The 27,589-nt window shown below is 56.3% G+C and overlaps 2 protein-coding genes across 8 annotated transcripts; both read left to right on the top strand.

The window, feature by feature from the left end:
- Positions 1-275: 275 nt before the first annotated feature.
- Positions 276-16,002, top strand: DCST1 (DC-STAMP domain containing 1). The gene is made up of 16 exons (XM_052638114.1): positions 276-333; positions 674-799; positions 868-942; positions 5,599-5,727; positions 6,080-6,219; positions 6,966-7,179; positions 7,266-7,409; positions 8,066-8,187; positions 8,559-8,716; positions 10,760-10,859; positions 10,986-11,081; positions 11,223-11,349; positions 11,958-12,074; positions 12,566-12,708; positions 12,823-12,936; positions 15,751-16,002. Exons 1-16 carry the CDS (start codon positions 276-278, stop codon positions 16,000-16,002), a joined length of 2,115 nt encoding a protein of 704 aa, XP_052494074.1.
- A 469-nt stretch (positions 16,003-16,471) lies between these two features.
- ADAM15 (ADAM metallopeptidase domain 15) lies at positions 16,472-26,565 on the top strand. 7 transcript variants are annotated; one of them, XM_052636602.1, is made up of 23 exons: positions 16,472-16,625; positions 17,813-17,919; positions 18,542-18,618; positions 19,052-19,130; positions 19,305-19,381; positions 19,474-19,666; positions 20,452-20,517; positions 20,600-20,668; positions 20,746-20,915; positions 21,059-21,143; positions 21,580-21,728; positions 21,805-21,979; positions 22,222-22,314; positions 22,444-22,748; positions 22,835-23,036; positions 23,292-23,369; positions 23,834-23,906; positions 24,047-24,185; positions 24,560-24,629; positions 25,251-25,322; positions 25,729-25,800; positions 26,039-26,163; positions 26,252-26,565. In XM_052636602.1, exons 1-23 carry the CDS (start codon positions 16,547-16,549, stop codon positions 26,292-26,294), a joined length of 2,598 nt encoding a protein of 865 aa, XP_052492562.1. In that variant the 5' UTR covers positions 16,472-16,546; the 3' UTR covers positions 26,295-26,565. The 7 variants fall into 7 exon arrangements, 6 of the variants coding, with proteins under 6 accessions (XP_052492562.1, XP_052492561.1, XP_052492564.1 ...); XM_052636601.1 differs by having other exon boundaries at positions 25,248-25,322; XR_008199100.1 differs by lacking the exons at positions 25,251-25,322; positions 26,252-26,565 and adding an exon at positions 24,911-25,002 and having other exon boundaries at positions 26,039-26,077.
- The last annotated feature ends 1,024 nt before the right edge of the window (positions 26,566-27,589 follow it).

Here is a 27,589-nt window from a genome sequence, read left to right as displayed (position 1 = left end):
AGGTGAGGCCCACCAGGTTCTGTGCTCTTTAAAGGCCCTAGAATTTCTCACCATATTCTAAGGTTCCGGAGGGCTTTTACCGTGTGTGTCTTGGAATTCTTTATCTAGTTGCAAAGGGATAGGTAGGTCTCTAACCCATATTTCACAGCTGAGGGATTAAAAGACACAGCCCTCAGACAGGCTGTGGGTGAGGTGGAGACAGAAGCCGAACCTCTGATCCAAAGACATCCTCGAGGAGCTTTCTGGAATGAGAGAGACTTCCCCATAGCAGACTCATGGCCATCAGGCCTCATCAGAATGGAGCAAAAGGGCAAAGGAAACTACCCCACACCAGTGAGTCAGTCACCAGAGACCCTGACCCTTCCCAGTGACTTCCAGCAACTCCTGGCCCCCACTCCTCTCACCCAGTCTCTCCTCCAGGACTCCTGCCCCTTCCCCAACTTTGGGGGCCCCCAGCCTCCACCCCTCTCATCCAGCACCCTCTGCTGGCCTAGCCCTTTCTTCTTCCCTCCCTCGTGTCTGCCTCACTTCCCCAGGGTCCCTTGCATTCTGGCCACCCTCATCCAGGTTCTCCCAGCCTCCACCTCTCTGCCACCCCTAATCCTAATGAACCATGTCCCAGCCAGAAGAGTGGTATGTTGGCCCTGCTGGGCTAAACTGTTTGACCCCTCAGCGGTGCAGGGGTTCCTGAACTGGGGGCTGCCCAGATCCTGTAACCAATTCCTCTGGCGCCAGCCGGGTGAGTTTCCCATCAGCGCTTTCCTGCTGGGGGCAGGCACCGGAGGGCTCCTGGCCATAGGTGAGTACAGAGCAGAGGTCAGAGGTGGGGCGCATCTTACGACCTTTGGCTGAACCCTGTATCTTCAGGTCTCTTTCAGCTTCTGGTGAACCCTATGAACATCTATGAAGATCAGAAGATGGTGACGTTATACAGCTTGGTGGGTTAGTGCTGGGCTAAGAGCCGGGATGCAGTACAGCCCTGGGTGCCCAGGAAGGAATCTCCTCTTGTTTCTTCTGTTCCCAAGTGTCCCTTGTAATTTCAGCCTCATCTTGGGCTTTGAGGGGAGATGAGAGGGAAGAGCCCCCAGTCTACAGAAGACACAGTCCTTGCCCGCAAGAGTCTCCCCAGTCTGAGGGACTCCCTATTAACCCCTATGTGTGTGATCAGTCATGTCCGACTCTTCATAACCCCACAGACTGTAGCCTGCCAGGCTTCTCTGTCCATGGGATTCACCAGGCCAGAATACTGGAGTGGGTTGCCATTTCCTCCTCCAGAGATTAGCCCCCATGATAAACCCCAAAACCATTCATAATCCCCATCTCTCCTGACCTCTCTGATCTTGCTTCCTCCTGCTTCTGATAAATTCAGTTCATTCATTCACTCATTCATTTAGCACTGAGCACCTGCTGAGGATTCATTCAGCAGTGAACAAGGTTGACAAGCACTCAGCTCACTTTTTACATTTTAGTCCCCTAGAGTTTATAATATATATAACATGCATTACATACACATACATGCATCATGGTGTATAGTGCATACATGTGTGTCTATGTATGTATGTGCAGTGACTGCTATAAATTTATAATGATTTCTTTTTTAATTGACATATAGTTGATGTACAATATTATGTTAATTTCAGGTGTACGATATAGTGATTTGACACTTGCATACATTATAAAATGATCACCACAATAAGTCTAAGAACCATTTTTCCCTGTCCAAAGTTTTTACAATATTTTTGAACATGTTGCTTTTAATTTAAGTACAGTTAATTTGAAATGTTATTAGTTTCAGGTGTACAACATTTTGATTCAGTATCCTTATAGATTATACTCCATTTAAAGTTATTATAAAATATTGGCCATATTTCCTATTGACCAAATTCCTTGTTATCTATGTCTGACTTATTTATTATATAACTGGAGGCTTGTACCTCTTAATTTTTTTTAACTATTCCCCACCACACACCCAGTTTTTTCAGAGTTTACATTCTCTTTCAAGTTTACATTCTAGTCGAAAGAGTTAGACAATAAATGAAGAAATAACAAGAGCATTTTGGAGGGTTACAAGTGGTATGAAAAACGTAAACCAGGGGGATGTGATAGAAAGGGATTGGGAGCTAGCTGGGGAGTAGTCAGGGAAGGCTTCTTAGAGAAGGTGACACGTGAAGGGAGGCCTTGAATCAAGAGGTGTTGAGCCACAGGAGCAGAAAACCCACCTGAAAGTGGTTTAACCATAGAGGAAATTGATCATCTCATCTAACAAGTTTCAAGGTACAGTAGTTTTGGAATTTGGATAATTTGGCAGCTCAGTAAACCCACCAAGGACCAAGCTTCCTTTTGACTTTTTTCTCTGCCATTTTTGGCCTGTAGATCATCCCTCTTCAGGTCACAAAATGGCTGCAGCAAATCCAGACGCCACGTCCCCACGTGACAATCTCAAAAGCCGAGCGCATTCCTTCCCCGCGTCTCCTATGAGAACAAAGAGCTTCCTGTAACCCCCTGGCCGACTTCCCCCACACCTCTGGTCCGAACTGCAGCACGTGTCCTTTCTAACCCTCTCCCAGGCAAGGGGCACGGGCGCGGCATCATCCTGAGCTCAGGGAATCAACCGCCTGGATGCGGCTCCAACAGGAAACTTCTTTCTCTCTGACCACTGTTTTCCAACGTTTCTCCCCACTGATGACCTCTCACACAGACCCTTAGCTTTCTGGTGATTTAAATCTAGAAGATCCAGTCTTGCTTCAGTAATTATGACTATTTTCGGGGCTTAAAAGGTCCAGTCCAGTCCATTCTACGTCAAAGATTTCAATCTCACGTCGTTCTCAAACATCTTCCCTGCTGACCACGCCCTTGCCCCGAAGCGCAGACCTGATCCGTGGAGTGGGGTCCTGCGGCGGACAAGAGGCACAGCCAGCTCACTCACTTTTTTTCTCCACTTCCTTCCCTTTCTGGCTCTTCTGATGTCAGAAAGGGGATTAGAAGAATTAGAGGAAAAGGGACAAAAGTCTGAAGTCATCGATACTGTTAGAATTCCCCCGCCTCTGTGCAGCACTCCCTCACACCCCGGTCGTCTCAGGGGGCCCTGTTCATGGTCTGGCTGGAGGCTCTGTGTGGACCGCGCTGGGCCCAGTTTCCTGCTGAGGGCAGTTCTATTTGACTGACCTTGAACGAAGCTCCCTGTAGTTCCTACAGGCCACCTGCAGACTCTTATTTTTGGATGCCTCCTCCTAAACAGGCACCCCTCGGAGATGGGACCCACACAGATGGCTTTGAGGCCTGCTGCCCTCTCTATTTCCCAGGTGGCGCTAGTGGTAAAGAACACACTTGCCAACGCAGGAGAGTAGCAGTTTCGATCCCTCGGTTGGGAAGATTCCCTAGAGGAGGGCATGGCAACCCATTCCAGTATTCATGCCTGCAGAATACCATGGACAGAGGAGCCTGGCGGGCTACAGTCCATGGGGTCGCAAAGAGTCTGGATGATGGAGGCGACTTAACATGCCTTCTGTATGTATGCTTGTCCCAAAGGAAACGTCCTTGCCCTCCCAAACGGGGAACACAGGCCCCCTTGAAGTCGGCCCTCCCCTGTCATGATGAGAAGTACCACACTCCGTGTGCCTGCTTCCCCCGTACTCCTGGGAGGCCCTGCTGGCCTCGTCCGTGAACGCTCCTCCCTTTCTCTGCTCTGGGGCAGCCCTGGGGTGGCCCTGCCAGGCTCTGCAGCTCAGCGGGTGTCCAGCTTGGAGGGGTCAGCCGGGTTCCCCTTCTTGCAACACCAGCCTCAGAAGGGTGCTCTTGGAGTCTGTCACTTGCCATGGGGAAGTGAACACCCGTCCTCCCCACAGCCTCTCCTCCTATGTCTGCCTGCTCTAACCACTTCCCTCTACTTCCAGATAATTCCGATTTCTGGCCCTGTCTTTGTCTAGGCTGGTTGGGGTAGACGGCTGAGACACCACTTGTGCTCTTTGGGGAATGCCCAGATAGCAAACTCCATGAGCCTCTCTTTAGAAGGTAGAGCAGCTCTCGGTCAACAATCACCCTCAGAAAGTAGGGCGACTATTTGTCAACTATCGTCCTCAGCTTGAGCCTTGGCCAAAAGGCCAAGACCACAGAGTCACCTCCCTTTCGATGTCCTGCTATAGCGTGCTTGGGTTAGATGGATCCAGATTTACCCCCAGGGCCAGGGTAGGGACAGGCCATTGCCCTGGAACAAAACCCAAGTTGTGTTAGCAAGGAAGAAGGGAGAAGAAACCATGAGGTGGCACTGACAGGGTTTGCAGCAAACCTGTATGGCAAGGTAGAGCCGCCAGGTGAAGACCAGGGGAGGAGAGCTCCTGGCACGGGAACGGCCGGGCCAAGACCCGGGAGGACGCGCGAGCTTGGCAAGTTCCAGAAACAGCAACACGGCCAGTGTGGGCGGACGTGGTGGGCGAGGGGCTGAATAGGATGAGATCACCTCAGAAGGTGGGAAGGGGCCAGATCACGAAAGTCTGGTGATCGTGTTAGAGGAGTCCGGATTTGATCCCAAGCAAAGATGGGAAGTCATTGCATGGTTTCGAGCAGAGCAGGGACCATAATCCGAGATTTTTGTTTTTGTAAGATCACTCTGGCTGCCTAAAGAAAATTGATATCTAGGTTAGCAAGAGAGGAAGTAAGGGACGAGGCGGCTCCCATGAGAGACGCTGGGGACTCCGTCAGGGCAGAGCAGATGGAGAGAAGGGTACGGACTAGGGATCTGCCTTGGCCATCTTTGGGAGAACACTCCATCCACACAGGAGTCTTCTGGGTTCCCTGACCAGTTTATGCTACTCCTTTGGCTTGGAATGCCTCACAACACTGACTCATTGCCCAGGCCCAGCTGTCACATCGCCGCCTTTGTCCAGCCTGCCCAGCCCCACCCCTCCCCACAGCAATGCCCGCTCCCTCCCGGGCTCCCACAGCTCTCCATAAGCGCCTCCCTGGGCACTTAGCACTCGGTGTTGCAGTCATCTGTTTACCCGTCTGTCTCTCTCCCTGGATTATGAGCTTCAAGGAGCTCACTGTCTCCCTGCAGAGACCACAGGGAGACACATGTGGAGCTGCTAAAACACACCAGGAGGTACACGACTAAAGGCTAAAATTAGGGACGGAGCTGTAGGTGTCAGAGAGCAGGGGATATCGGGGTGGCTGTGACGTCTCTTCCGACTGCTCTGAGCACCAATGCCTGTTTCCAGAATTCACCTCTTGCTCTCTCCGCCCCCTCAGTACCTAGGGTACCTGTGAGTCCAGCCTGGAAAGGGAAAGTGCTGGCCCCCTTCCCTAACACAAACACACACACTCGTATATACGCACCAAGTCAATCACTGACCCTGGCTTTTCAATCTCTGACCTCCTCTCCAAGCCCTTCCGGAGGCTGGCACACAGTCGAACTCTATAAATGGCTGTTTGATGGATGAATGCATGAGTGGCCTGAAGGCCTATCAGAGCCAGAGTGAATGGAACAAGGGCAGTACGGTGATGGTTCTAGAAAGGAGTTGCGGGAGGTGGGTGCTCTGCTAAACTTGGTGGGAGAGGCAGCTTCCTTACTCTGCCTCACCACTTGCTGGGCTCTCCTGATAGGCTTGGGGGTCGTAGGCTGGGGAACCTCGCCTCACATTCGCTGTGCCAGCCTTCTGCTAATACCCAAGATGCTGGGCAAAGAGGGCAGGCTCTTTGTACTGGGATATGCCTTGGCCGCCATCTATGAGGGTGAGTGTGTTCCCCTGGGTACCAGTTAGTGACCCTGAAGCAGTGACTCTGGGTGGGCTATCCATTGAGAGCCAGGCTTGGTGAAGAACAAAGAGTGGGGGGTCTAATCCCAGCTGTTCTGACTTGTGTGTCCCCTGAGAGAGTTCCTCTGAGTGTCTGAGCCTCTTTCATTTACAAAAGGAAAAAAAAAAAAAATCAGGGGTTGAATGAGATGACCTCTCACCAGCTTCTGGGCCCCATCAATGTACAGTTCTAGAAGGTGGTCACTGCCCGCAGAGTGGGAGCTCGGGATGGGCTGGAGAAAGTTAATTGGCTCTAGAGGGAGGTAATCTACCAGGGCATCTTCCCCCAGGACCAGTGGCCAACCTGCGGCACAACCTCAACGAGGTGATAGCATCGCTTGGCTGCACCGTGGAACTGCAGATCAACAACACCCGCACAGCTTGGCGTGTCTCCACAGCCCCCCTGCGGGCAGTGTTCAAGGACTTGCTGGTCAGGACCCTACACGGGCAGGGTCTAGGGGTCCCTCTCCCCACAGGGCCTAGATGACCTGAGCTGAGAGCTGGGATCCTGGACATATAGTTTCACAACAGGGCGAGTGGTACTGGCATTTGGGCAGAACTGTTCCCAAACATTGCCCTGGTCTCTGGGCACCAAATGGCAGAAGAGCTCCTACCCCCTGGCCCCTGGGGCATATCCCACACACATTCCCAAACACCCAAGTAGGTAGTGCTCTGGGCGGCTGAGCTAGGATGTCAGGAAAATGGCGGCCCTGGCCTTGAGGAATTGGGAAACTTTGAGGGTGAGGGGATGAGGGAATAAGGTACTGGAAAACTGAAGATTGGGGTCTGGAAAAGTTGGAAAGTTGAGGAGCTGGGGACACAAGGACCTCGGGGCTTCGGAGTTGGGACAATGCAGATGGCACAGTGGCCTAAGTAGCGATGAGGGGTAAAGTCAAGGACCTGGGGAACCTTCCTCGACTAGCAAGGATCTGGAATGGGAGGCCTTGGGCGGAGCTGGGAGCCTGGGAGGTGAGTGGAACAGTGGCACCTGGGGAGGGGAGAGGGCTCCGAAGGACTACAAACAGTGGAGAAACTAAGATGAGAGCCCATCTCCAGGCCTCGGCTCCTTATAGCTGGAGGTAAGAGCCCGAGGCTGGGCTGCTGGGGACAGACAGGCTGTCGGGCACAGAAGCTGCAAGTTGCCATGCCTGACTCCTTTCCTGCCTCCAACCCCAGAGCAGCAAAGAGTCGCTGAAAGCTGAGACCCAGAACATCACCAACTCCTTTGAGGAACTGGATGCCCAGGTGAACAGTGAGAGCGGATTCTCACCCAAGGATGCCGAGGGCTCAGAGACAGCCCCGGGTGAGGAGGCCCCCGCTGCCTCAGCCTTCAGACACCACCTCTCTACACAGAAGATGTATGAGCTGAAGACTAAGCTGCGCTGCTCCCGTGAGCGAGGGTCCCTGGGCAGGGCAGGGGCCCGGGCGTCGGCTCAGGGGCTGGGGACCTCAGACCCCTGGTGGCCCTTCCTGCAGATGTGGTGAACGAGGCCATGTTCAGCTGCCGCCGCTGGTTTGACCAGAAGCATGGAGTGTGTATGCAGCGCATCTGGGTGCCCCTCCTCAACCACCTTCTCTGCCTGCCCATGAAGTTCAAGTTCTTCTGCAGCATTGCCAAGGGTGAGCACACAGGCAGGAGGGTGGGGAGCACCAGGGCTAGGGATCTGAGTCCTGGGGGACCCTGGGAAGGTGTCGGGCAGGAAGGCAGTCAGGAGGGGAGGCTTTGGGCTCTGAGGACACAGCATCCTTAGGGCCCAGCGCCTCCAGCTGACCAGATTTGTGACTCAGGTAAGTTCCTGCTTTGTCTCTTCATCTGAAAGATGGGCATCATGATAGTACTTATCCCATTAGGGGTCTTGAGGATTTAAGGAGATAATACACGTAAAGCAACTAACAGAGCCAGCACACAGAGGAACTGCTCTGTTAAGTGTTGGCTATCAAATTAGTGTTTGGTACAGTTACAGACAGGTGAAAAAAATGGGGGGAAGAATTCAAGGGGAGTGAAGAAGGGAAAAACTCAAGGTGGTAGAAAGCCATGGGCAGGGAATTCTCTTTCAGTCCAGTTGTTAAGACTCCAACAGTTAGGACTCCGAGCTGTCACTGCCAAGAGCCAAGGTTCAATCCCTGGCCTCTGAACTAAGATTCCATAAGTCACACCAAAAAATGAAAAGAAAGAAAGAAAGTCACGGGCAGAGAGACAAAAACAGGATCACGGAAAGGGAGCACTGGAGGCCGGGCACAGGGAGGCCCCCTGACCTGGCCCCACTGCCCAGCAGTGATGGAAGTTTGGTGCCGCAGTCGTATCCCAGTGGAAGGCAACTTTGGGCAGACCTATGACTCCCTCAACCAGTCTATTCATGGCCTGGAGGGGGAATTTTCAGCGACTATTAACCTCAAGGTAAGAGATGGGCGGTGTGAGGTGGGGGGAGGTAGGGAGTGGGAGGAGGAGGCCACAGGGCACAGGATGCGAGGACCCAGGAGAGGTGGCTGGCGAGGGAGGGGACGAGGTGGCGAGTGGTGAAGGCGCTGGATGACGGGGGTGGGGAGGGTGTCCAGCCTGTGGGAAGGGCAGCCAGGTGTGAGAGGGTGTCCGCTCACAGAGCTGCAGAGGAGCAAGACGGCGTCAAGGAGGGTGGCGAACAGAAGGCAGAGCCCCCCTGAAGTTCCTGGGAGGAGGAGAGCACGAGGGAGCACCCCAGGGGGAGAAGCCACAGCCGGCCTGGGAAGCTGGGTCTGGGCCTCTGAGGCGGCGCCCGTGCCGTCCACCAGGAGGAGAGGCGGGCTGGGGTGCTGGGCCTCAACGCGAGCTGGACACACGTGAGCACCGAGGTGCGGGACTACGTGAGGCGCCAGGAGGCCCAGCTCGAGCGGACCCTGGGGCTGCTGCACGCGCTGCTCTCCTGCACCTTCCTGCTGGTCCTCCGCGCGTGAGTCCTCAACCTCTGCCCGCAGCCGGCCTACCGCCGGCCGCGCCCGGAGGGCGGGCCGAGAATGGAGCTGCAGAGCCCTCCTCCGACGGGATCTGAACGCTCTTCGCCTTTGACTTTGCCTTTTTACAAAGCTGGGCTCGTTGTTTACACAAAGTTAAAGGAAATGTGGACATTTTGTCAGAAGAAACGTTACCCCATGTTCCCACCACCTTAAAAGGGCGACCGTCTTCATTTATCTACCTCCTTCCGGCCTTTATCCCAACGCTGACTTTTTTTTTTTTTTTAACTTTTAGCTTTGACTTTTGATTTTTTTTTCTTGCCCTTCATATTCCCCTTGGCTCTGACTTTGTGCCATTTTTATCGTCCAATTCTGCTTTCATTTTCTCCCGCCTGCTGTGTTGGCAGCTACTTTCCCTCCATTTGGACCCAAGTCCTCAACCCCACCCAGCCTGGCGTCCAGCTGGGCTGCCCTGGGCCTCACTCTGCTTCCCTGCCGACCTCTGGACCCTCTGTTTCCTGTCTCTAGCCCCACGTGCCTGAGATGGGCAGGGGCTGGACCAGGGCGGCCGCAGGGGCTCTTGCTCCTTCTGCCCCTGTCTGTGGGGCCTAGACTGCAAGTGAGTGTTTATGTGTATGTCCAGAGCCCTGTGGGAGGACAGAGATGAATGAGCCATAGTTCTGCCCTCAAGACGCTCATGGTTGAGGGGAGGTAAAAGAGGCGTCCACAAGACAGAGATGATTCAAAGGCTGTACGATGGACAGATATGGGAACTGAGGAAGTGCCGCTGAAAGGGCCATAACTGAGCTTCAAAAGGCTGCAGATGGGGAGCCACAGCCAAGAAGCGGGAAAGTATTCTCTTGGGTCAGGAATCCAGCATTTATGGGATGTGGAAGGCAGAGGCTGTGGTTGAGGACCCGGCATAGTCAGAACAGTCTGGAAATCCTTGCAGGAGGGCTCTGAACTGCCCCCCAGTGGCAAGGTTGCAGGCTGTACTGGAGCAGCCTGGAGGCAGGGAGGCCAAGGTGGGTCAGAGGTTAGGGAGCCAGGCTGGAACGGAGGTGGGGGTGGGGGGCGTGGCAGGAAGTTGGCCTGAAATGGAGGGAGGTGGGGGAAGGTGCAGAGCCAGCTTGCGGAGGGAAGGAAGGAGGTACAGAGTCAAAAGCCACTTCCAGGCTTTCAACCTGGGTGAGGTCACTCACTGAAGGGTCTGAGCTGGGGAGGGGCAGAGGCCCGGCTCCGCAGGCCCAGACCCAGCAGTGGTAGGGCTCCCCACAAGGGGGCGCTCACAGTCTTTCTTTGCACTTACAGACATTTCTATCTGAAAGGCAAAGATGTGGATTTTTACAGGGTCCCAGAACCAATAGCATTGGAAATCCTGTTTCACAGTTTACAGAGCTTATTTAATGTACTTTTACAGTTTTAAACACATTTCCAACAATTAACATTTTTCCTCAGGAAACTGAAGCATTATGTGGGACTTTGAGAGACACACAGAAAAGCTACGTTTGCGTGTGCACACACGCTCACACAGAAAACATCGCTTTACTCAGGGGTGTATCAGAGGAGAAGGGAAATGATGGCTGAAATGAGTTTTGCTTCAAGCGAGCTCCCAGGAGATGTTTTGAGGGCCCAGCCAAGAGGCCGGGGCGTGCGAGGTGGACATGGGAGTCAGTGGATCGGGCGATTTCTGCATCCTTGAGGGATTTTCCTTGTCTCCCTCCTTTGCTCCTAATGTTTCCTCTGCTTGATATTCTTTCTGAAAGTTCCGTGCCTGGGAAGGCTTCCCCTAGACTCCCAGGCACACACATGCACTTACACACACTCCCCTCCCCTCCTCACCTCTGTTGTGTCTCAGCAGAATGTGCGTGCATGGTTTTCACTGGACTGTGGGGCTGCTGGAGGGCAGGGCAGGGCTTTCTTCTCCGAGGACATAGACGGTGCTTGGTGCATGCTGGGTGGTCGGCTGACTGACCACAGCAGGGAAGCCCGTGGTTGAGGGTGGGTATACCTGGAGGCAATGGAGACACCCTCATCCGCAGGTGCTTCTCCTACATGGACAGCTATAACGGGGACATCCGCTTCGACAACGTCTATATCAGCACCTACTTCTGTCAGATTGATGAACGCAGGAAGAAGCTAGTGAGTGTGTGCAGCCTTGCCCAGGAGTGCCCTGTCCTGTTCCCTGGGTGGCTTCCTGCTCCAGGAGGGCAGAAGGGAAGAGGAGAGGGTGCTCAGTGTTTCTCACCATGGGGACATTTTTCCCAGGGCAAGCAGACGCTGCTGCCACTCCGCAAAGCCGAGAAGAAAACCGTCATCTTCCCTTGGGACCCCACGATCCAGGCCGCAGAAATGAGAAATGTGGTGAGGATGGCACGGAGGGCAGGACCCCAGATCCTACTAGAGGCAGGGATCTGAGGGGTGGAGGGCAGAGGGGGCTCAGAGGAGGCTCCAGGCCTGGACCAGTGGCACTGCCCAGCTCCGCCCCTCCTGCTCCCTGGGCAGTTAAGGGAGCTCGTGGAGACACTGCCCGTGCTGCTGCTGCTGCTGCTGCTCTGCGGCCTGGACTGGGCTCTCTACTCCATCTTCGACACTATCCGCCACCACTCCTTCGTGCAGTACTCCTTCCGCAGTGAGCCCAGCCCCCACTCCAGGCTCCAGGCCCAAGGAGACAACCCCCTGGAGAACTCCCACCCTTGTGCAGCCACCCCACCCCAATTCTTCCAATTTTTAAAAAGTTTATTATATTTGGCTGCTTAGGTCTTGGTTGTGGCTCATGGGCTTCTGTCTAGTTGTGCCGCAGGGCTTCCAGAGCACGGGCTTAGTAGCTGTGGCTCTCAGGCTTAGTTACTTCACGGCATGTGGGCACCTAGGTCCCCAGCCAGGGATGGAACCCTGCACTGGAAGGCAGACTCTTAACCACTGGACCACAAAGGAAGTCCCCAGTTCTGTCATTTCCTTCTGCTTCTCAGCCCCTACCTGCCCACCTTAGGGTCAAATATCAGCCCTGCAACTTGACAGCTGTCACTGGGAGCCTCAGTTGCCACTCCCCTTTGTATCTGTCAAAAGGAGGCATTAGTAATCAGTGAAGGGATGGAAAGTCCTGTGCAGTTGAGGAGTATTGCTATACCTTGACCTCTCCCCTCCACCCAGTCTCCATCCTGCCCCATCTCCTTAACTCCAACTCTCTCCTGACTCCCCTACTCCCCACACACACCACAACCCCTATCCTGGCATCAGGCAGTCATAAACTGGAAGTGAAAGTCGGGGGAGACTCCATGCTTGCCCGGCTTCTTCGGAATACCATCGGAGCCCTGAACACCTCTTCCGAGATGGTGGTGGACTCAAACAACATGCGTGAGTGATGCTGAAAGTTTGGATCAGAGGAATTGAAGGCTGGGGGCCGGGGAGAGGAAGCAGGCAGGGTGTTTCCAAGACAAAGAATTAGGGGACTGGGCCTTGGCTATGGTGAAAAGGGGGTCGGTGTGTTTGCATTAGAGAATCAGAGTAGGAAACATCAGGTCAAGCTTGAAGGATTGGAGAATGACAGGTTTGGGTCAGATGAGTCCAGAGGGTCCCCCAAGGTCCCAGCCCTCTGGAGCAATGCCGTTCAGTAGAACTTTCTGTCACGATGGAAAATTTCTCCATCTGTGCCATGTTGAACAAATAGCTTCCTGGGCCTAATGGCTACAATACTGACAACACAGCTCTGCAGGGTGAGGAGCAGGCAAGAAGATAACAGGGTAATCAGAGACCTAACCCACATCCCATGAACATGGGGAGTTCAATGCAGAGTTGCGGCCAGCCGGACCGGGCCGTGCCCCTGACAGGCCTGGCTCCTCCCGCAGCCTGCCTGCCCCAGCCCGTGCCCCTGAGCACCAGGGCCTATTTGAAAGCAGCTCTACCGAGTGGCCTCCTAACATGCCTCTGCCTGCTCCAGGCTTTCGGCTACCGGCTCCGGAGGGTCATCGCAGCCTTCTACTTCCCCAAGGTGTGCCCCCAGCCTCTCCACCCTCAGGTGTGCACACACCACCCTGCACCCAGCTCCCCATCAGCCCCACCTTGGGGGATGTCTTCCTCCTCTGTTCTGTCTCCTTGGCCCCAGCGAGAGAAGAAGCGGATCCTGTTCCTCTACAATGATCTCTTGAGGAAGAGAGCAGCCTTCACCCAGCTGAGGAGGGCTACCATTGTGAGGCGGGCAAGACAGCAGAGGGCTCCAGTAAGTCCAGGCCTGCACCTCTGGGTCTAGGAACTGGAGTGGAGCGGGGGCATCTCCCCTTAGTCCATCCAGTCTCTACCAAGGTCCCAAGTCTACTGACACTCAGTGAGTTCTCATGTGATGCATGCAAAGGGCTTGGTCATCCAGTGCCTGGAGGTCAAGGCTGTGTCCATATCTGCACCCAGTATTCAGCCCAGCCTGAGATCCTAAGTGGACCATAGGGCTGTGATGTACTTAGTCGCTCAGCCATGTCCGACTCTTTGCAACCCCATGGACTGTAACCTGCCAGGCTGCTCTATACATGGAATTCTCCAGGCAAGAATACTGGAATGGGTTGCCATGCCCTCCTCCAGGGGATCTTCCCAACCCAGGGATCAAATCCAGGTCTCCTCCATTGCAGGCGGATTCTTTACTATCTGAGCCACCAGGGAAGTCCAAGAATACTGGATTGGGTAAACTACCCCTTCTCCAGGGAATTTTCCTGACCCAGGAATCGAACCGGGGTCTCCTGCATTGCAGGTGGATTCTTTACCAACTGAGCCACCTGGACCATAGGGAAGCAGGCAAAAAGGAGGAATCAGATTTGATATAGTTGGGTCAAAGAAAAGCAAGACAGGTTCATCAGAAACAAGGGGCACAAGGGAAAGCCACAGGTTCTTCTGAGAGGATTTCAGATTAGAAGTTCAGTGCAGTTCCAGCAGAGGGGTGGAGGGGTGTGGCGGGTGTGAGGAGGTGACACAGGTGAGGGGACTCAGGTGGGCTGGGGATCGGGGAGGCCTCATGAAGAGGCATGTGGTATACAGAAAGGGCACACTGTCAGCAGACCCAGGCTCCAGTCCACATGCCCTCAGTAAGCTTTGTAACCTTGGCTATGGTCTCCACTGGACCTCAGTTTTTCCCTCTGCAGAATGGGGAGGTTGAACAAATCTATGAGGCCTGCTCACTAGAGATCAGTAATAGAGTGGTGGTCGGGTGTGAGGGTCTGGTGCCAGAGAGCTTATTTTTTTAATGTAAAGATGTCGTTTTTTAAAAAGGATATTTACTTATTTGGCTGTGACAGGTCTTAGTTGCGGCATGCAGCATCTTGAGCTGCGGTGTGTGAACTCTCAGTTGCAGTGGTGGGAACTAGTTCCCTGACCAGGGATGGAACCCAGGCCTCCTGCATTTGGAGTCTTAGCCACTGGACCACTGGACCACTGGACCACTGCGACAATTGTGTGCTCTTGACCACTGATTTAAATGCTGAGCCTCGGTTTTCCCTTCTGTAAAATGGACTTTACTACTCCATCTTTTGCAGTTAAGGATTAAATGAGTTTCATTTAATCACAGTGCAGGTACAGAGCAAGTTCTATATATGTGTTAGTTGTCATCGTGTGAAAATGATCACCTCTCCAAGCCATCAGTTTTTTCAGCTGCAAAGAGATCTGCCTTACATAGTTATTGTTTGAATTGAATTAAGTTACTTACAGTTTCTTAGTACGGGGCCCAATATCATTTAAAAACACAAGGAGCAGCCACTCTTATTTAATCTGCCCTAAAAAACTCATAAAAGTCACAGACCATGTTTGCTTACATTTTTCCTCCAGCTCCTGAAAGTGAAAGTGAAGTCACTCAGTCATGTCCGACTCTTTGCGATCCCATGGACTATAGTCTGCCAGGCTTCTCTGTCCATGGGATTTTCCAGGCAAGAGTACTGGAGCGGGTTGCCATTTCCTTCTCCAGGGGATCTTCCTGACCCAGGGATCAAACCCAGGTCTCCTGCATTGCAGGCAGACACTTTACCCTCTGAGCCACCAGGGAAGCTCCTAGACCTCCCCAGCTCCCATGACATGCAGTAGAGGCTGGATGAATGTCTGATGAACATACTGATACTATGGGAGGAGGTGAGCTCCATGTCCTTCTAGTCTATCGTCTTGATCCAGATCTCCCAAGAAACTCACTCAAAATGAACATAAAGTGATTCCATGACCAGATCATGGAGTTAACTGGATTTTGATGGGCAGATGGAAATGTGAAGGGCATTCATTCCCAGTTGAGGAAGCAGAATGTGCAAGGATTCAGAGTCCAAAGGAAATGCCAACCAAGTGCCAGGGCTTGAAGTCTAAGGAGAAACTGGCACAGAACATGTAAAATTCAGGGAGAGGTAAGCTGGAGCAGAGGCTAGAAAGGGACCAGACTGTGGAAGGCTCAGAAGGCCAAGGCCAGGAGTCCTGCCTTTGCTTGGCAGGCAGTGGGGCCCCTGGAGTTTCTTGAGCAAAGAGTGACCAGATAAGGTGGCCTGAGAATTCCTGGAAAACGTGTGGAGAGAGGCTGGGAGACAGAGGGAGCATAATGAGCCAGGCTTGTGATTTGGAATCAGGGTACCTAGATCCAGACAGGTTTTACTGTTCAGTCTGTGCCTTTGGGAAAGTCATTTAACATTTATGAGATTCAGCTTTCTCATCTGTAAAGTAGGGAAACACAGTAGTGATAGTCTTATCTGCCCTACTCGCTTCTCAGCCTCACGGTGAGAATCAAATAAGACGATTTACGATTTACGGGAGAGTACATGTGATGATGGTTGTTGCTATTACCGGCTGCATCTTCTGACTCTCCACCACGAAGTGAGGGAGGCTCTCCAGGACCGACTTCCATAGAACCCTTGCCCTCCAGGGCTCTTCTTTGCCAAATCCAGCTTCCTCCAACATATGGGCATAGTCAGGTTTTGAGACTTCAGATAATAAGCGCTTCTCCAAAAAGAAGCGCTGCTCTGCAGCTCCCCATCTTTCTCGCCTGCTCCCCAACCGGCTCTAAACCCGCCCCGTCTCTCAACAGCGCCGCCATCTGGTTGACATCCTGCACCGCCGCTGCCCGCTCTTGCGCCCCTGGCTGCGCCGGCGATGCTTGGTGTGCCAAGCACCCGAGACGCCCGAATCCTACCTGTGCCCTACACCGAACTGCGAGGCAGTGTACTGCCGCTCGTGCTGGAATGACATGCGGCAGCGGTGCCCGGTCTGCACACCCCGCGAGGAGCTCTCCTCCTCCGCCTACAGCGACAGCAACGATGATGCTACCTACGCGGAGTGAAGGGGCGTCTTGCTCGCTCCCCCATCCGCTGCTTCCTGTTTAATAAAATCCTTTATTACACTCCTGCTGCCCGCGCTTCTCAGGCGTCCGGTACCGGAGGGTGAGCTGGGCAGTAGGGAGAACCAGCCCACCTGATCCGGCAGAACCCGGCTGCGGTCGTGAGAACGGAGGGCAGTGAAGCTGCTACGAAGGCGTCCTGACCCAGGGCCGGGTGGAGGCGCGACTCTTAAGCCGGTGGAGCCGGGCCTCAGCTCCCATCCTGCACAGCAGCCTGAAGTGGCTGTGCAGAGCAGGGTGAGCAGTGCGGCAGTCGCGGTCAAGGGCTGGATCCACGCTTCTTTCGGACCCGGCGCAATGTGGGGGTGGAGCCTTTCCAGGGGCGGGGCTTCGGGGCGGGGCCGGGCTCTGGGCGAGGTGGGAGGAGCTTGGGAGGGGCCTGTGGCTGCGCCTGGCTGCGAGGTGCGAGAAGCCGACCCGGCAGCCGCGGCTCCTCGGCGCCCGGCCCAGCACCTGCTGCCCTCGCCCGGCCCCGGGCGGCGCTGCCATGCGCCTGGCGCTGCTCTGGGCCCTGGGGCTCCTGGGCGCGGGCAGCCCATTGCCCTCCCGGCCGCTCCCAGATATAGGTGAGTACCTGGCCAGAAGTGGGCCGGGGGTCGCCCTGGGAGGACGCGCGGGAAGTCGGGAGGCCCTGGGGTCCTGGGGTCGGCCGGAGACCCCGAGAGACCCCATCCAAAGCACAGCCTGCCCTCTGATGTTCTGGGCCGAGGACCTGGCGACGGGGCGATGGAGTGGGGAGGGAAGGTGGAGGGATGCAGGCGCCCCCGGGCCGGTCATCCTCTGCAGGGTCCCCGCGGACACTTTCAGGCTCCCGGACCGGGCACCGCGGGGCCTCGCCCAGCACCCCCTCAGGATCGCGATAGTGGGGCTCTGCTCCCCGGGACTGACGTCTTCGCTCCTCTGGGGCCTAGCTGATCGTTCCACCCGGTGCCAGGGCCCCGAGTAGGCACGGCTCCTAGGGTTTGGCGAAGAGGATACTTCCTGGCCCCTCATCCCAGGCCTGAGACGCTGGCACCCCTCACCCTGGTGCTGATCCCACCAGAAAGCTCGCAGAGCGGGAGGGGGCCCGGGAGGAGCCAGGAATGGGAGAATTGGCCAGGAAAGAGGCTGGGACACCAACTCCTCCTTGGAACTTTCACTTCCCGCTGCTGTCTTGGGCTGGGGGCCGAGAGGGCAGGCGGGGGTGGAGTGTCCGGAGGAGAGCGGGCTACTGGGGGCGGGGGGCGGACTCCGGGAGGAAGCGGAGGCTGTGAGGAGCGGGTGTGCCTAACTGGGCATGAGGGGTGTTTAGGGAGGGGGGTGTTTGCAATGCTCACCCAGAAATGGGCGTTCCCGGCATCTCTGATGTGAGGAAAGGGAGGGTGAGTGGGCACTGGGCCACAAGGCTTCGCCCAGTCCTGAGAGGGGGCGTTCCAGGGGAGAAGGGGGTTGGGAGGGAGTGGGAACAGGGGGAGGGTCCCTGTGAGAACCTGGGATTGGTCTGAGGGGGACAGGGAAGGACAACAGGCTGGGCAAGCTGAACTTCTTTCTCTGGGGACTTGTGGATGGGTTGGTGGGATGAAAGGGAGAAACTGGAGAGAGGCCCACACCCTCCAGTATTCTCCTTTAAGTCCCAGAATGCAATGTAGGAGTCCTTCAGGCAGAAAAGAGCCTTGATGGGTTGGGAGCCAGGTGGGTCAGAGGGCAGCAGCCACCTCCAGCCCTGGCGCTGATTCTCTCAGCACTCTTTTGGGGTGTCCTGGGAACCCTGCAGGTGTCACTGAGGAGACGCAGGCAAGGCCAGAGAGGGCCCAGAATGGACCTCTGGAGCCCCAGATCCTTCAGGACAACCTCACGTTCAGCCTAGCACAAGCGCTTCAGGTGAGCCTCTCTCTCCCCTCAAAGCAATACATTCGCACCCCCTCACCACCCTGAGTAATCAGGTGTCTCCAGGCAGAGACAGGCTGAGAGCGGGTGAGTGGACTCCACAGCAGCATGGCCATCCCAGGTCTGCCGCCACTCCCTGTACACCTCAGCACCTGGCTTCACTTATCCACCCCCTCGCATCTACACACACATCTGTCTGCCTCAGCCCCACCCAAGCCGTCCATCTCCACTGAGGCCAAACCTGATCTCTTGGTCTCATGTTGCTGGTTCTCTCAGTGGGGGGACTTGGAGAGGGTCGGGCCCCGCTAGATACCCTCCCCTCCCAATTCTAAAGCTGAGTCAGAGGAAGGGCTGGGGCCTGCACTGGGCCCTCCATGATGCTTCCTCTCTGGGCAGGAAGCCGAGAAGGGGCGGCTCAGATACCTTCCTTGACCTCCCCACACAACCCCCCAGAACAATGCCCCAGGCCAGGCAGGGCTTCCTGGCCCCTCCCTCGGGATCCCCCCACCAATGATCTAATCGTCGGTGCTCTCCTAAGGGCCTGAGGTTTTCTGGTTAGAGAAGATAGGAGTTACAGACAGGGCCAGGGAGGTGACATGCCCTCTGGTGCCCACAGACCAGTCTGCCTGAGGCTTTGCGGATCAAACTGGAATTGGATGGTGAGAGTCATATCCTGGAGCTGCTGCAGAATAGGTAATAATGATAGCAGTAACGTACTAATAACACTACTAACAACTCATATAGCATCTATGATGTGGTACTACGTTGTGGTACTTAGGTACTAAGAGCCTGAACTCACTAAATCTTCGTAACAACCTCTATAAAGTAGATACTATTTGTATTATTATTCGCCTCAGAGATGAAGAAGTCAAGGCACAGAGAGGTTAAATAACTCCCCCAAGGTCACACAGCTGGTGGGTGCTAAAAACTAGATTGGAACCCAGATAGCCTGGGTTTGTAGCCAGTCTATGGCCCAACCACCATATTCTGCTACTTGAGGGGAAGCAGGAAGGTCAGGGGGATTGCCTGGCCCCCAGCTGCCCCTCTACCACCTCCAGGCCTCAAGCTGTCACTGCACCACCCTGAAAGGCAGCTGACCCTGCCCTCCTTTTTCTTCATTCCGCAGGGAGCTAGTCTCAGGGCGCCCAACCCTGGTGTGGTACCAGCCTGATGGCACCCGAGTGGTCAGTGAGGGCCATACTCTGGTGAGTCAGGCCATCTTGTGCCCTGTTTCTGGCCCAAGGGGATAAGGGAAGGGGCAACTGGAAGGTGCCATCCCTAGACGATGGGAAGACACTGCATATCCTCACCAACAAGCCAGCCTCCTGGCTCAGATCTGGCCTGGCCTTCAGGCTGGCGCTCATGTTTCTCTGCTGTAGGAGAACTGCTGCTACGAGGGGAGAGTACGTGGCCACGCGCACTCCTGGGTCTCTCTCTGCACCTGCTCCGGGCTCAGGTACAAGGGGTCGATTCCGTGAAGGTGGAGAGAGTGAGGGTAAACGAGGCATGGAGTCAGTAAGCCTTCTGACTTCCTACATCTTTGCTTAGGGGCGTAGTGATCCTGTCCCCAGAAAGAAGCTACTCTGTGGAGCTGGGGCCCGGGGACCTTCAGGGTCCCCCAGTTATCTCCCGGATCCAAGACCTCCTCCTGCCACGCCACACTTGTGCCCTGAGCTGGCCTACATCTGTGCTCACTCAGGCTCTACCGGAGCACCCCCTGGGACCACGTCACACTCGCCGGGTGAGGAGGGAAGGCAGGAGGGCTGAGCTTCTGTTGTTCCCGGGGTTGGCCCCCTGGCCCTTAGAACTATTGGCTCATAGGAACGACAGTTCCTGTTCATGGAGTGATTTCGCAGTACCAGGCACTTTGTAAACATTAACTCCTTCAGTCACCCCAGCAACCCTGGGGGATAGGTGCTATTCATAGCTCTGTTTTAGTGAGAAAACTGGCTCTAAGAGGTTAAGTGACTTGGTCAAGGCCATTCAACTAATACATGGTATTTCCAGGATTTGGATGCAGGCACTTGACTCAAACCCTTCATCTATCTTATGATCCAAATGCAGAGCTCTCACTTGGATATCAAATACATAGTTACTGATCATCAAGCAATAAGAACCCACTTTATTCAATGGGGATAATGGAACTACTTACCTTATAGGATTACCGTGAAAATTAAATGAATCTACATACATATATATATGTATGTAAATGCTTAGAACTCCAATCTGTCTGGCATATGTTAAGTATTTCATGGTGTCAGCTATTTTTTTTTTTTTCCTAATTTGGAAAAAGCACTGAATTTGAAGCCAGAAAACCAGGGCTCTACTCCCAGCTTCACAACCTATTCTTAGTCCACTTGGGCAAGTCCCCGGCCTCCCAGGCTCTCAGTGGTCCTCTGTAAAATGGACTCTTCACTCTCTTCGCTCTGACCACACAGGGTGGGTGGGGACACAGCCTGGCCAGGTGGGCGTGGCTGCGGGTGGTGACTGGTGGGTGTGCCTGATGCTCCTTCCTCTTGTCCACAGTGGAGGCGGGATGTGGTGACAGAGACCAAGATTGTTGAGCTGGTGATTGTGGCTGACCATGCCGAGGTGAGCTGGCCGGCCCCTGGCTGCCCTCCCCTGGCCTCTGCCAGCCGTGCTACCTTTCCTGGCTACCTTTCTTGACCCGCAGGTCCAGAGGCACCGGGGCTTCCAGAGCCTCCTGAACCGCACCCTGGAAGTGGCCCTCCTCCTGGACACAGTGAGTGTCAGGCCTGACAGCATCGTTATGGCCCCCAACCTTGGGAACCCCTCTCCTGAGTCCTAGTTCTCCTTCAGTTCTTCAGGCCTATGAATGTCCGGGTGGCACTGGTGGGCCTGGAGGCCTGGACCCAGCACAACCTGATAGAAATAAGCCAGCACCCAGGTCTCACACTAGACAGCTTCCTCCACTGGCGCCGGACAAACCTGCTGCCTCGGTTGCCCCACGACAGCGCCCAGCTGGTGACGTAAGGCCTCCCCCAGGATCAGCCAGCAGGGTCTGGCTCTGCCTTGGCCTGGCCAATTTCACACCCCAACTCCCTCCCTGAGGGCCTGACGCTCTGGCCACTTTTACTTTGAAGCCCTAACCTTTGACCTCTCAATCCCACAGTGCCACTTCATTCTCTGGGCCCATGGTGGGCATGGCCATTCAGAACTCCATCTGTTCTCCTGAGTTTTCAGGAGGCGTGAACATGGTGAGCTATGGCTACATCTCCTCCCTGTTCCCCATCCAGGTCCTGCCAGCTGTGGTGCCATATATTCATGGAAACCCCCAGCAAAGTTGCCAGCCCCAAGCTGAGGGTATAGAGGGCAGGGGTACATGAAAGGTGCCCCTCGCCTGTGGCCAGCTCATCATGTCTTCACCTAGAAGCTCTGCCCATTTCTTGGGGGCGGGGGAGACAGCTGAGGCCCAGAGGACAGTGGTACTCTCCCAGGGCCATACAGTGTGAGATATGGGGAACAGAGCTGAGCTAGAGCCCAGGTTTCCTACCACCCAGGCCTGGGCTCTCCTGGTTTAGAAGCACTTAAGGAGGGAGGCGGGACCTGCTCAGGGCCCAAGAGGTCAGATGAAAAGAGAACAGGAGCAATCAGGCTGGTGCTCGACCTGGGCTATCCCCTCCCCAATGACAGGACCACTCCACGAGCATCCTGGGAGTCGCCTCCTCAATAGCCCACGAGCTGGGACACAGCCTGGGCCTGGGCCATGACTCCCCTGGGAACAGCTGCCCCTGTCCGGGTCCAGCCCCAGCCAAGAGCTGCATCATGGAGGCCTCTACAGAGTGAGTAACTGCAGGATGGAGAGAGAAGGGGGCAGAGGCAGGTCCGAAGCCCCAACCTCCTTGCTGTCATCCCCAGCTTCCTGCCAGGCTTGAACTTCAGCAACTGCAGCCGACAGGCCCTGGAAAAAGCCCTCCTGGGTGGGATGGGCAGCTGCCTCTTTGAACGGCTGTCCGGTCTGCCTTCTATGGCCAGTGTCTGCGGAAATATGTTGGTGGAGCCCGGCGAGCAGTGTGACTGTGGCTTCCCAGGTGTAAGCCCCTCCCCCAGAGCCTTGCCCCTGCACCTCTGTGCCCTCACCCTGGCTCATCGGCTGTCTCCGGCCCCCAGAGCCCCTCTCCCCGCCTGCCTGTCTGGGGGGCAGCAGGCAGACTGTGGGGCTCCAGCTCTCATCTGCTGTGCAAATGCCTAGGGTTCAGGCTCCAGGAGGCAGTTGGAGTGGGGTCCCGGGCCCAGCCCGCTCTGATGCCTGGCCGTCGGTGCCCTTCCCTACAGGACTGCACTGATCCCTGCTGTGACTACTTCACCTGCCAGCTGAGGCCAGGGGCCCAGTGTGCATCTGATGGACTCTGCTGTCACAGTTGCCAGGTGGGCACAGACTGGACCGGCCACCCAGAGCCCACCTGCCAGGGGCCAGGGTGGAAAAGGTCACCCTAACTCCCAGGGCCTGGCTGGATCTGCCCCACCCCCACACTGACATGCACCCACCCTCCACAGCTGCGTCCAGCTGGCTGGAAGTGTCGCCCCACCAGAGGTGACTGTGACTTGCCCGAGTTCTGCCCAGGAGACAGCTCCCAGTGCCCCCCGGATGTCAGCATGGGGGACGGTGAGCCCTGTGCTGGAGGACAGGCTGTGTGCATGCAAGGACGTTGTGCCTCCTACGCCCAGCAGTGCCGGGCTCTCTGGGGGCCTGGGGCCACGCCCGCCGCACCACTCTGCCTCCTTACTGCCAATACCAGAGGGGACGCCTTTGGGAGCTGCGGGCGCAATGCTGATGGCAGTTATGTGTCCTGTGCCCCTCGGTAAGTGAGGGAACCTGGCTCCTCCTCTAGGTCTGTGGGCATCTTGGCTCCACCACACTGACCCTGCACCTCCTCCCTCACCCCAGAGATGCCGTGTGTGGGCAACTCCAGTGCCAGGGTGGGAGGGCCCAGCCTCTGCTAGGCTCAGCCCGGGATCATCGCTGGGAGATGCTAGCAGCCAACGGGACCCAGCTGAAGTTGAACTGCAGCTGGGTACACCTGGACCTGGGCAACGACGTGGCCCAGCCCCTCTTGACTCTGCCTGGCACAGCCTGTGGCCCCGGCCTGGTGAGCAGCCTCGGTGGGCAGGGCCAGGTGGGGAGGGATGTCTGAACTGCTGTGAGCAGTGCCCAGGCCTCATTAACCACCAGTGCAAACGGTGCAGTCTCTGAGGGGAGTTCAGATTCTCACTTCAGATGGAGCAGAGTCCTGTGGTCCTGTGAGCCTTGGTGTCCCCATGTAAAAGCGTGGTGGACCTCAGCCTCCCAGTGCCAGTAAAGCGTGTGAGAGGGTGATCTTTGCTCTTCTCTCCCCACTGGGCAGGTGTGTGTTGAGCAGCAGTGCCAGCCAGTAGAGGTCCTGGGAGCACAGGAATGTCGAAGGAGATGCCACGGGCATGGGGTGAGCTGGCATGGGGGGAGATGAAGGGGGAGCAGGGAGCCTCTGGGAAGGAAAATAATAGTGGGCTTTGCAAACAGACACACCTGGGTTCTAATCCTTGCTCTAGCATGTCTTAACTGTGGGACGCGGGCAGGTTATTCACCTCTCTGAGCTCAGTTTCCTCATCTAACGGGCATAATAGTAGTACCTACTTCCTGAGGCACACGAGATGAGTACCCTAGCTTCTGGCACAGTGGCCAGCAGATAGAAGGCACTCACAGTGTGAGTTCAGTGTAACTTCCTCCACCGCTGGCGCCAATAGAGTCCCTCTCTCCAGAGCGGTGGCACCTTCCACCCCCTCATCCTCAGCACACCTCCCAGCTGTGCTGGGAGAAGACAGGACATCCGAGATCCTGAAAAGCTGGGGACAGGGAAACACTGCCCCAGAGGGCCCAGCTCCTCACTGTCCAACCTGTGCACCCTAGGTCTGCGACAGCAACAGACGCTGCCACTGTGAGGAGGGCTGGGCACCCCCAGACTGCACCACCCACGTCAGAGGTAGCGGGGCCGGGGGGCAGGGGCAGCTGAGAGGGCATCCTTCATTGCCCCTCTTTTCCTGATCCCTTCACTGCTGGTTCCTTGACTCCCTGTGACCCCTGACCCTTTCACCTTCGCTGATCACCTGACCTCACCCACAGCAACCAGCTCCCTGACCACAGGGCTGCCCCTCAGCCTTCTGTTGTTGCTGGTCCTGGTGCTCCTTGGTGCCAGCTACTGGCACCGTGCCCGCCTGCGCCAACGACTCTGCCAGCTCAAAGGACCCAGCTGCCAATACAGGTACCAGCCTCCCTGTTCCCAACTCTCTCAACATTTCTGTTAAGGACAACAGCTCTGGAGCCCTGCCCCCACCCCCTGGGCAGCCCCCAGACCACACCCCATACACCCCCTTCCCTACTTGTGCCCCATAACTCCACCTCACGTGTAGACCCAGGTGGGGCAACTGCGCTGCTAGGACCATTTCTCTCCAGGAGCCCCAGGGCTGGATAAGTGGGGCCCTCCCTCAGGCTGATCAGCTTCCCCTCCTCACCTCTGATTTGGCCTAAACTATGCTTCAAGGGGCCACAAAGAATTAACCCCACTCCAGGGCTGCCTATGGGCACAAAATGGTCTGAGGCTGAGCCCTCGTCCTCCTTGCCTTTCTCCATGCTCAGGGCAGCCCAGTCTGGTCCCCCAGAACGCCCAGGACCCCCACAGAGGGCCCTGGTGATGCCGGGTGCCAAGGTAAGTCTGTATGCCAGAGCAGAGGGGGCCCCGACCCAGCCAGGAATCCAGCTTGGGCCCTGGGGTGGGGGTGTCCAAAGCTCTGGACTCAGAGATAAGACTTGCATCGCCCAGGAGTCAGTCACTGGAGTCAGGGCCAGCCCTCCCGCCACCTCCCCTGCTGCAGGCTGAGAAGCAAAGTCCAGTCTGGACTGGGAGGGCCAATCACCTAGGAGCACTGAGCTCTGTGAGCTGGCCAAGCCAGTGGCTTTCAAAGGCGGGTCTACCTGTGCTCCCAGCAGTGGCGCCCCAGGAGGGCATGAGGGGGTGCTCAGAGTGGTCTTCAGTGTGCCAGGACCTGATGAGGCCCTGGTCACCAAGTGTAGAAGGGCTGGTGAGTGCCTCTGCCCTGAGCCCCCTGGATCTGATGACAGGAGTGCGTGTGTGGAGGTGGTCTGCATGCCTACCCCACCACTTGTCACCCCCTCTGCATGCAACTAAATAACCGCATGCATGCACAGCCCCCACTGCCCCTGGGGCCCTGGCTGCCCATCCCTGAGCACTAACACCTCTCTGCCCACATCTGTCTTTCTGCTCCCTCCCCCGTCCCCTGCCTGTCTGCTCCTCCTGCTCTCTCAGCAGGCTAGTGCTCTTGGCTTCCCGGCCCCTCCTTCCAGGCCGCTGCCTCCTGACCCTGTGCCCAAGAGACTCCAGGTAAATCTGGGCCAGGCCCAGCCCTGGCCCAGGGCAGGTGGGAGGCTTGGTGCCCAACCGCAGCTCTCATTCCTGTTCCCTGCCAGTAGCACTCGTCATTAGGGGACCAGGGTGCCCTCAGCCCTCAGAGCCCCAGAAGCAGCAAAGGGTGAGCCTCCTGCCTTGGTTTCTACCACCATCTAGTGGTCAGTGGCGGGACTGCAGTTGGCCAGGGACACCCCCAGTGACCCCCACCTTTCTCCCCTGAGGCCTCTCCAGGCATGCGCTCAAGCCCCATGCGCATGCCCCAGTTCTCTCCTGCCCCCCTGGCTGACTTTGCATGTTGATCTGAACCCTTGGGGAGACCCATCGCATGTCCACTGCCCCTGGCTGTGCTCTCATAGCCACTGCCCCTCTCTCTGTTCAGGCTGAGCTGGCAGACCGACCCAATCCCCCCACCCGCCCTCTGCCCGCTGACCCGGTGGTGAGGCGCCCAAAGGTAACCGTGGGGGGAGAGAAGGGCACAGCCTCTCCCCCCACCCAGGGCTGTGGTGCTGGTGGCAAGACGCCCTCTGTGCCTGAGGCCACATACCCCGGTGGCATCTTTAATGGTGACAGGTTTGTTTGGAGACACAGGTGACCTAGGGTGCCACCTCTCAAGCTGGTGCTCCCCAGCATCAGTGTGTCAGAGGTGAACAACAGGATATGCTCTCCCAAGCTGGCCTTCTCTCTCTCAGTCACAGGGGCCCACCAAGCCCCCACCCCCGAGAAAGCCACTGCCTGCTGACCCTCATGGCCGGCGCCCTTCTGGTGACCTGCCTGGCCCTGGAGCTGGAATCCCGCCCCCAGTGGTACCCTCCAGGTAGGAGAGGAGAGGAGAGGAGAGGGGCGGAGGATGGGTAGGGGGAAACAGCGCCTCTGACCTTTTTTCTTCGCTTTCCACATCCCAGGCCTGCGCCGCCGCCCCCAGCAGCGTCCTCGCTCTACCTCTAACTTCTCCTGAGGTTCTGTTGCCTCCAGCCTGGACTTAGGACGCCAATAGGCAGTCCTGACCCCTGAAACCCCCCACGGTGACTGAAGGAGCCGGAGCCTGGACGCTGTGGAGCAGGAGTCTTAAGGCACCGGGTATCTTCACTTGCTGTCAAACAGCACTCTGGGGACTGGCCCACGCCGCGGCATCTGGGGGTTGGGGAGGGTCTGGGAGCTGGACGGAGCTGAAGGAAGTGCGCACAGCCTGTCTGCTGAGTTACAATAAAAGCGAGGTCTTGGGAGCACGCCTTTAAAGTTTGCTTTGGGAAGGAGTGTCTCCCCTGTTGCGATTCCGGGTCTGGCCGCCAGGAGACGCTGCCGCCTCAGACGAAGACAGGATAGGGAGGGCGAGAGTCCCAGGCTGGGTGAGAAGATCCCTGGGATGCTCGCGGCTTGTTTCTGCCTAGCCTGTGATGTCTCTCCGCTTAATCCAGTACCACAAAGAACGCTATATGACCTCTACCACCCGCAATCGCCAAGTTCTCGCCCCCAACGCTGCGCGGCCCTTTAGCGGCGGCCACTGACAAATCCGTCAAGCTGTTGGACTCGCCTTCCCCACCCTCTGACCAGTGGCTGGGGAAAAGGGAACCAGCTGGTGTTCTCAGAGCCCCGGAGCTGGGGCAGGGCGGGGCAGCGGCTCCCACGATTCCGAGGCGGCACACCTGCCTCCCCCCTCCCCCACCCCACCTGAGGGTTTGGGAACAAAGATGCTTTGTACCGGCCCGCAACCACCTCATTACTTCGTCTTGGAGACTGTGGCCTTCGTTCTCCCAGAACGAAGGTGTGGGGTGGAAAGGGACAGGCGCCAATCCCAAGGTAAGCATCAAGCTTGCCACCTGAGGCTCTATAAAGGGTGGGGTGAGGGGTCCCCGGGAGGCGATTTGTCCTCCTCTCGCTGTATCTCTAGACGTCCAAAAAAAAAAAAAAGGAGCAATGTGCCTAACATGTCTGGATAAACTTCATGGATCCTCGCCCCGCACCTCACTTGCCTCTTTCTGGGTGAGAGGCGTGGGCCCGTATTTAAGTCTTCCAAAGATTTAATAAGGCTTTCTACCCTGTATTATGGCTTTCCAGGCGGTGCAGTGGCAAAGAATCTACTTGCCAATGCAGGAGACGCAAGAGACGCGGGTTCAATCCCTGGGTCGGGATGATCCCCTGGAGAAGGAAATGACAACCCACTCCAGTATTCTTGCCGAGATAATCCCAAGAACAGAAGAACCTGGCGGGTTACAGTTCATGGGGTCACAAAGAGTCAGACA

Source organism: Budorcas taxicolor, chromosome 3, assembly GCF_023091745.1.
Source record: "Budorcas taxicolor isolate Tak-1 chromosome 3, Takin1.1, whole genome shotgun sequence".
Classification (NCBI taxonomy): Eukaryota; Metazoa; Chordata; class Mammalia; order Artiodactyla; family Bovidae; genus Budorcas; species Budorcas taxicolor.
Note: the sequence above shows the minus strand (reverse complement) of the source record. Positions and strands in the feature narration are given on the sequence as shown.

What these genes read in the sequence shown, in the direction of transcription:
- DCST1 (XM_052638114.1), top strand. Translation starts at nt 276, where the DNA reads ATGGCCATCAGGCCTCATCAGAATGGAGCAAAAGGGCAAAGGAAACTA. An exon ending in GACGTTATACAGCTTGGTGG is followed by an intron (nt 943 to 5,598) that starts GTTAGTGCTGGG and finishes CTCTCCTGATAG; the next exon opens with GCTTGGGGGTCGTAGGCTGG. An exon ending in CAGTGTTCAAGGACTTGCTG is followed by an intron (nt 6,220 to 6,965) that starts GTCAGGACCCTA and finishes CTCCAACCCCAG; the next exon opens with AGCAGCAAAGAGTCGCTGAA.
- ADAM15 (XM_052636601.1), top strand. Translation starts at nt 16,547, where the DNA reads ATGCGCCTGGCGCTGCTCTGGGCCCTGGGGCTCCTGGGCGCGGGCAGC. An exon ending in GACCACGTCACACTCGCCGG is followed by an intron (nt 19,667 to 20,451) that starts GTGAGGAGGGAA and finishes TCTTGTCCACAG; the next exon opens with TGGAGGCGGGATGTGGTGAC. An exon ending in GTGACTGTGGCTTCCCAGGT is followed by an intron (nt 21,980 to 22,221) that starts GTAAGCCCCTCC and finishes CCTTCCCTACAG; the next exon opens with GACTGCACTGATCCCTGCTG.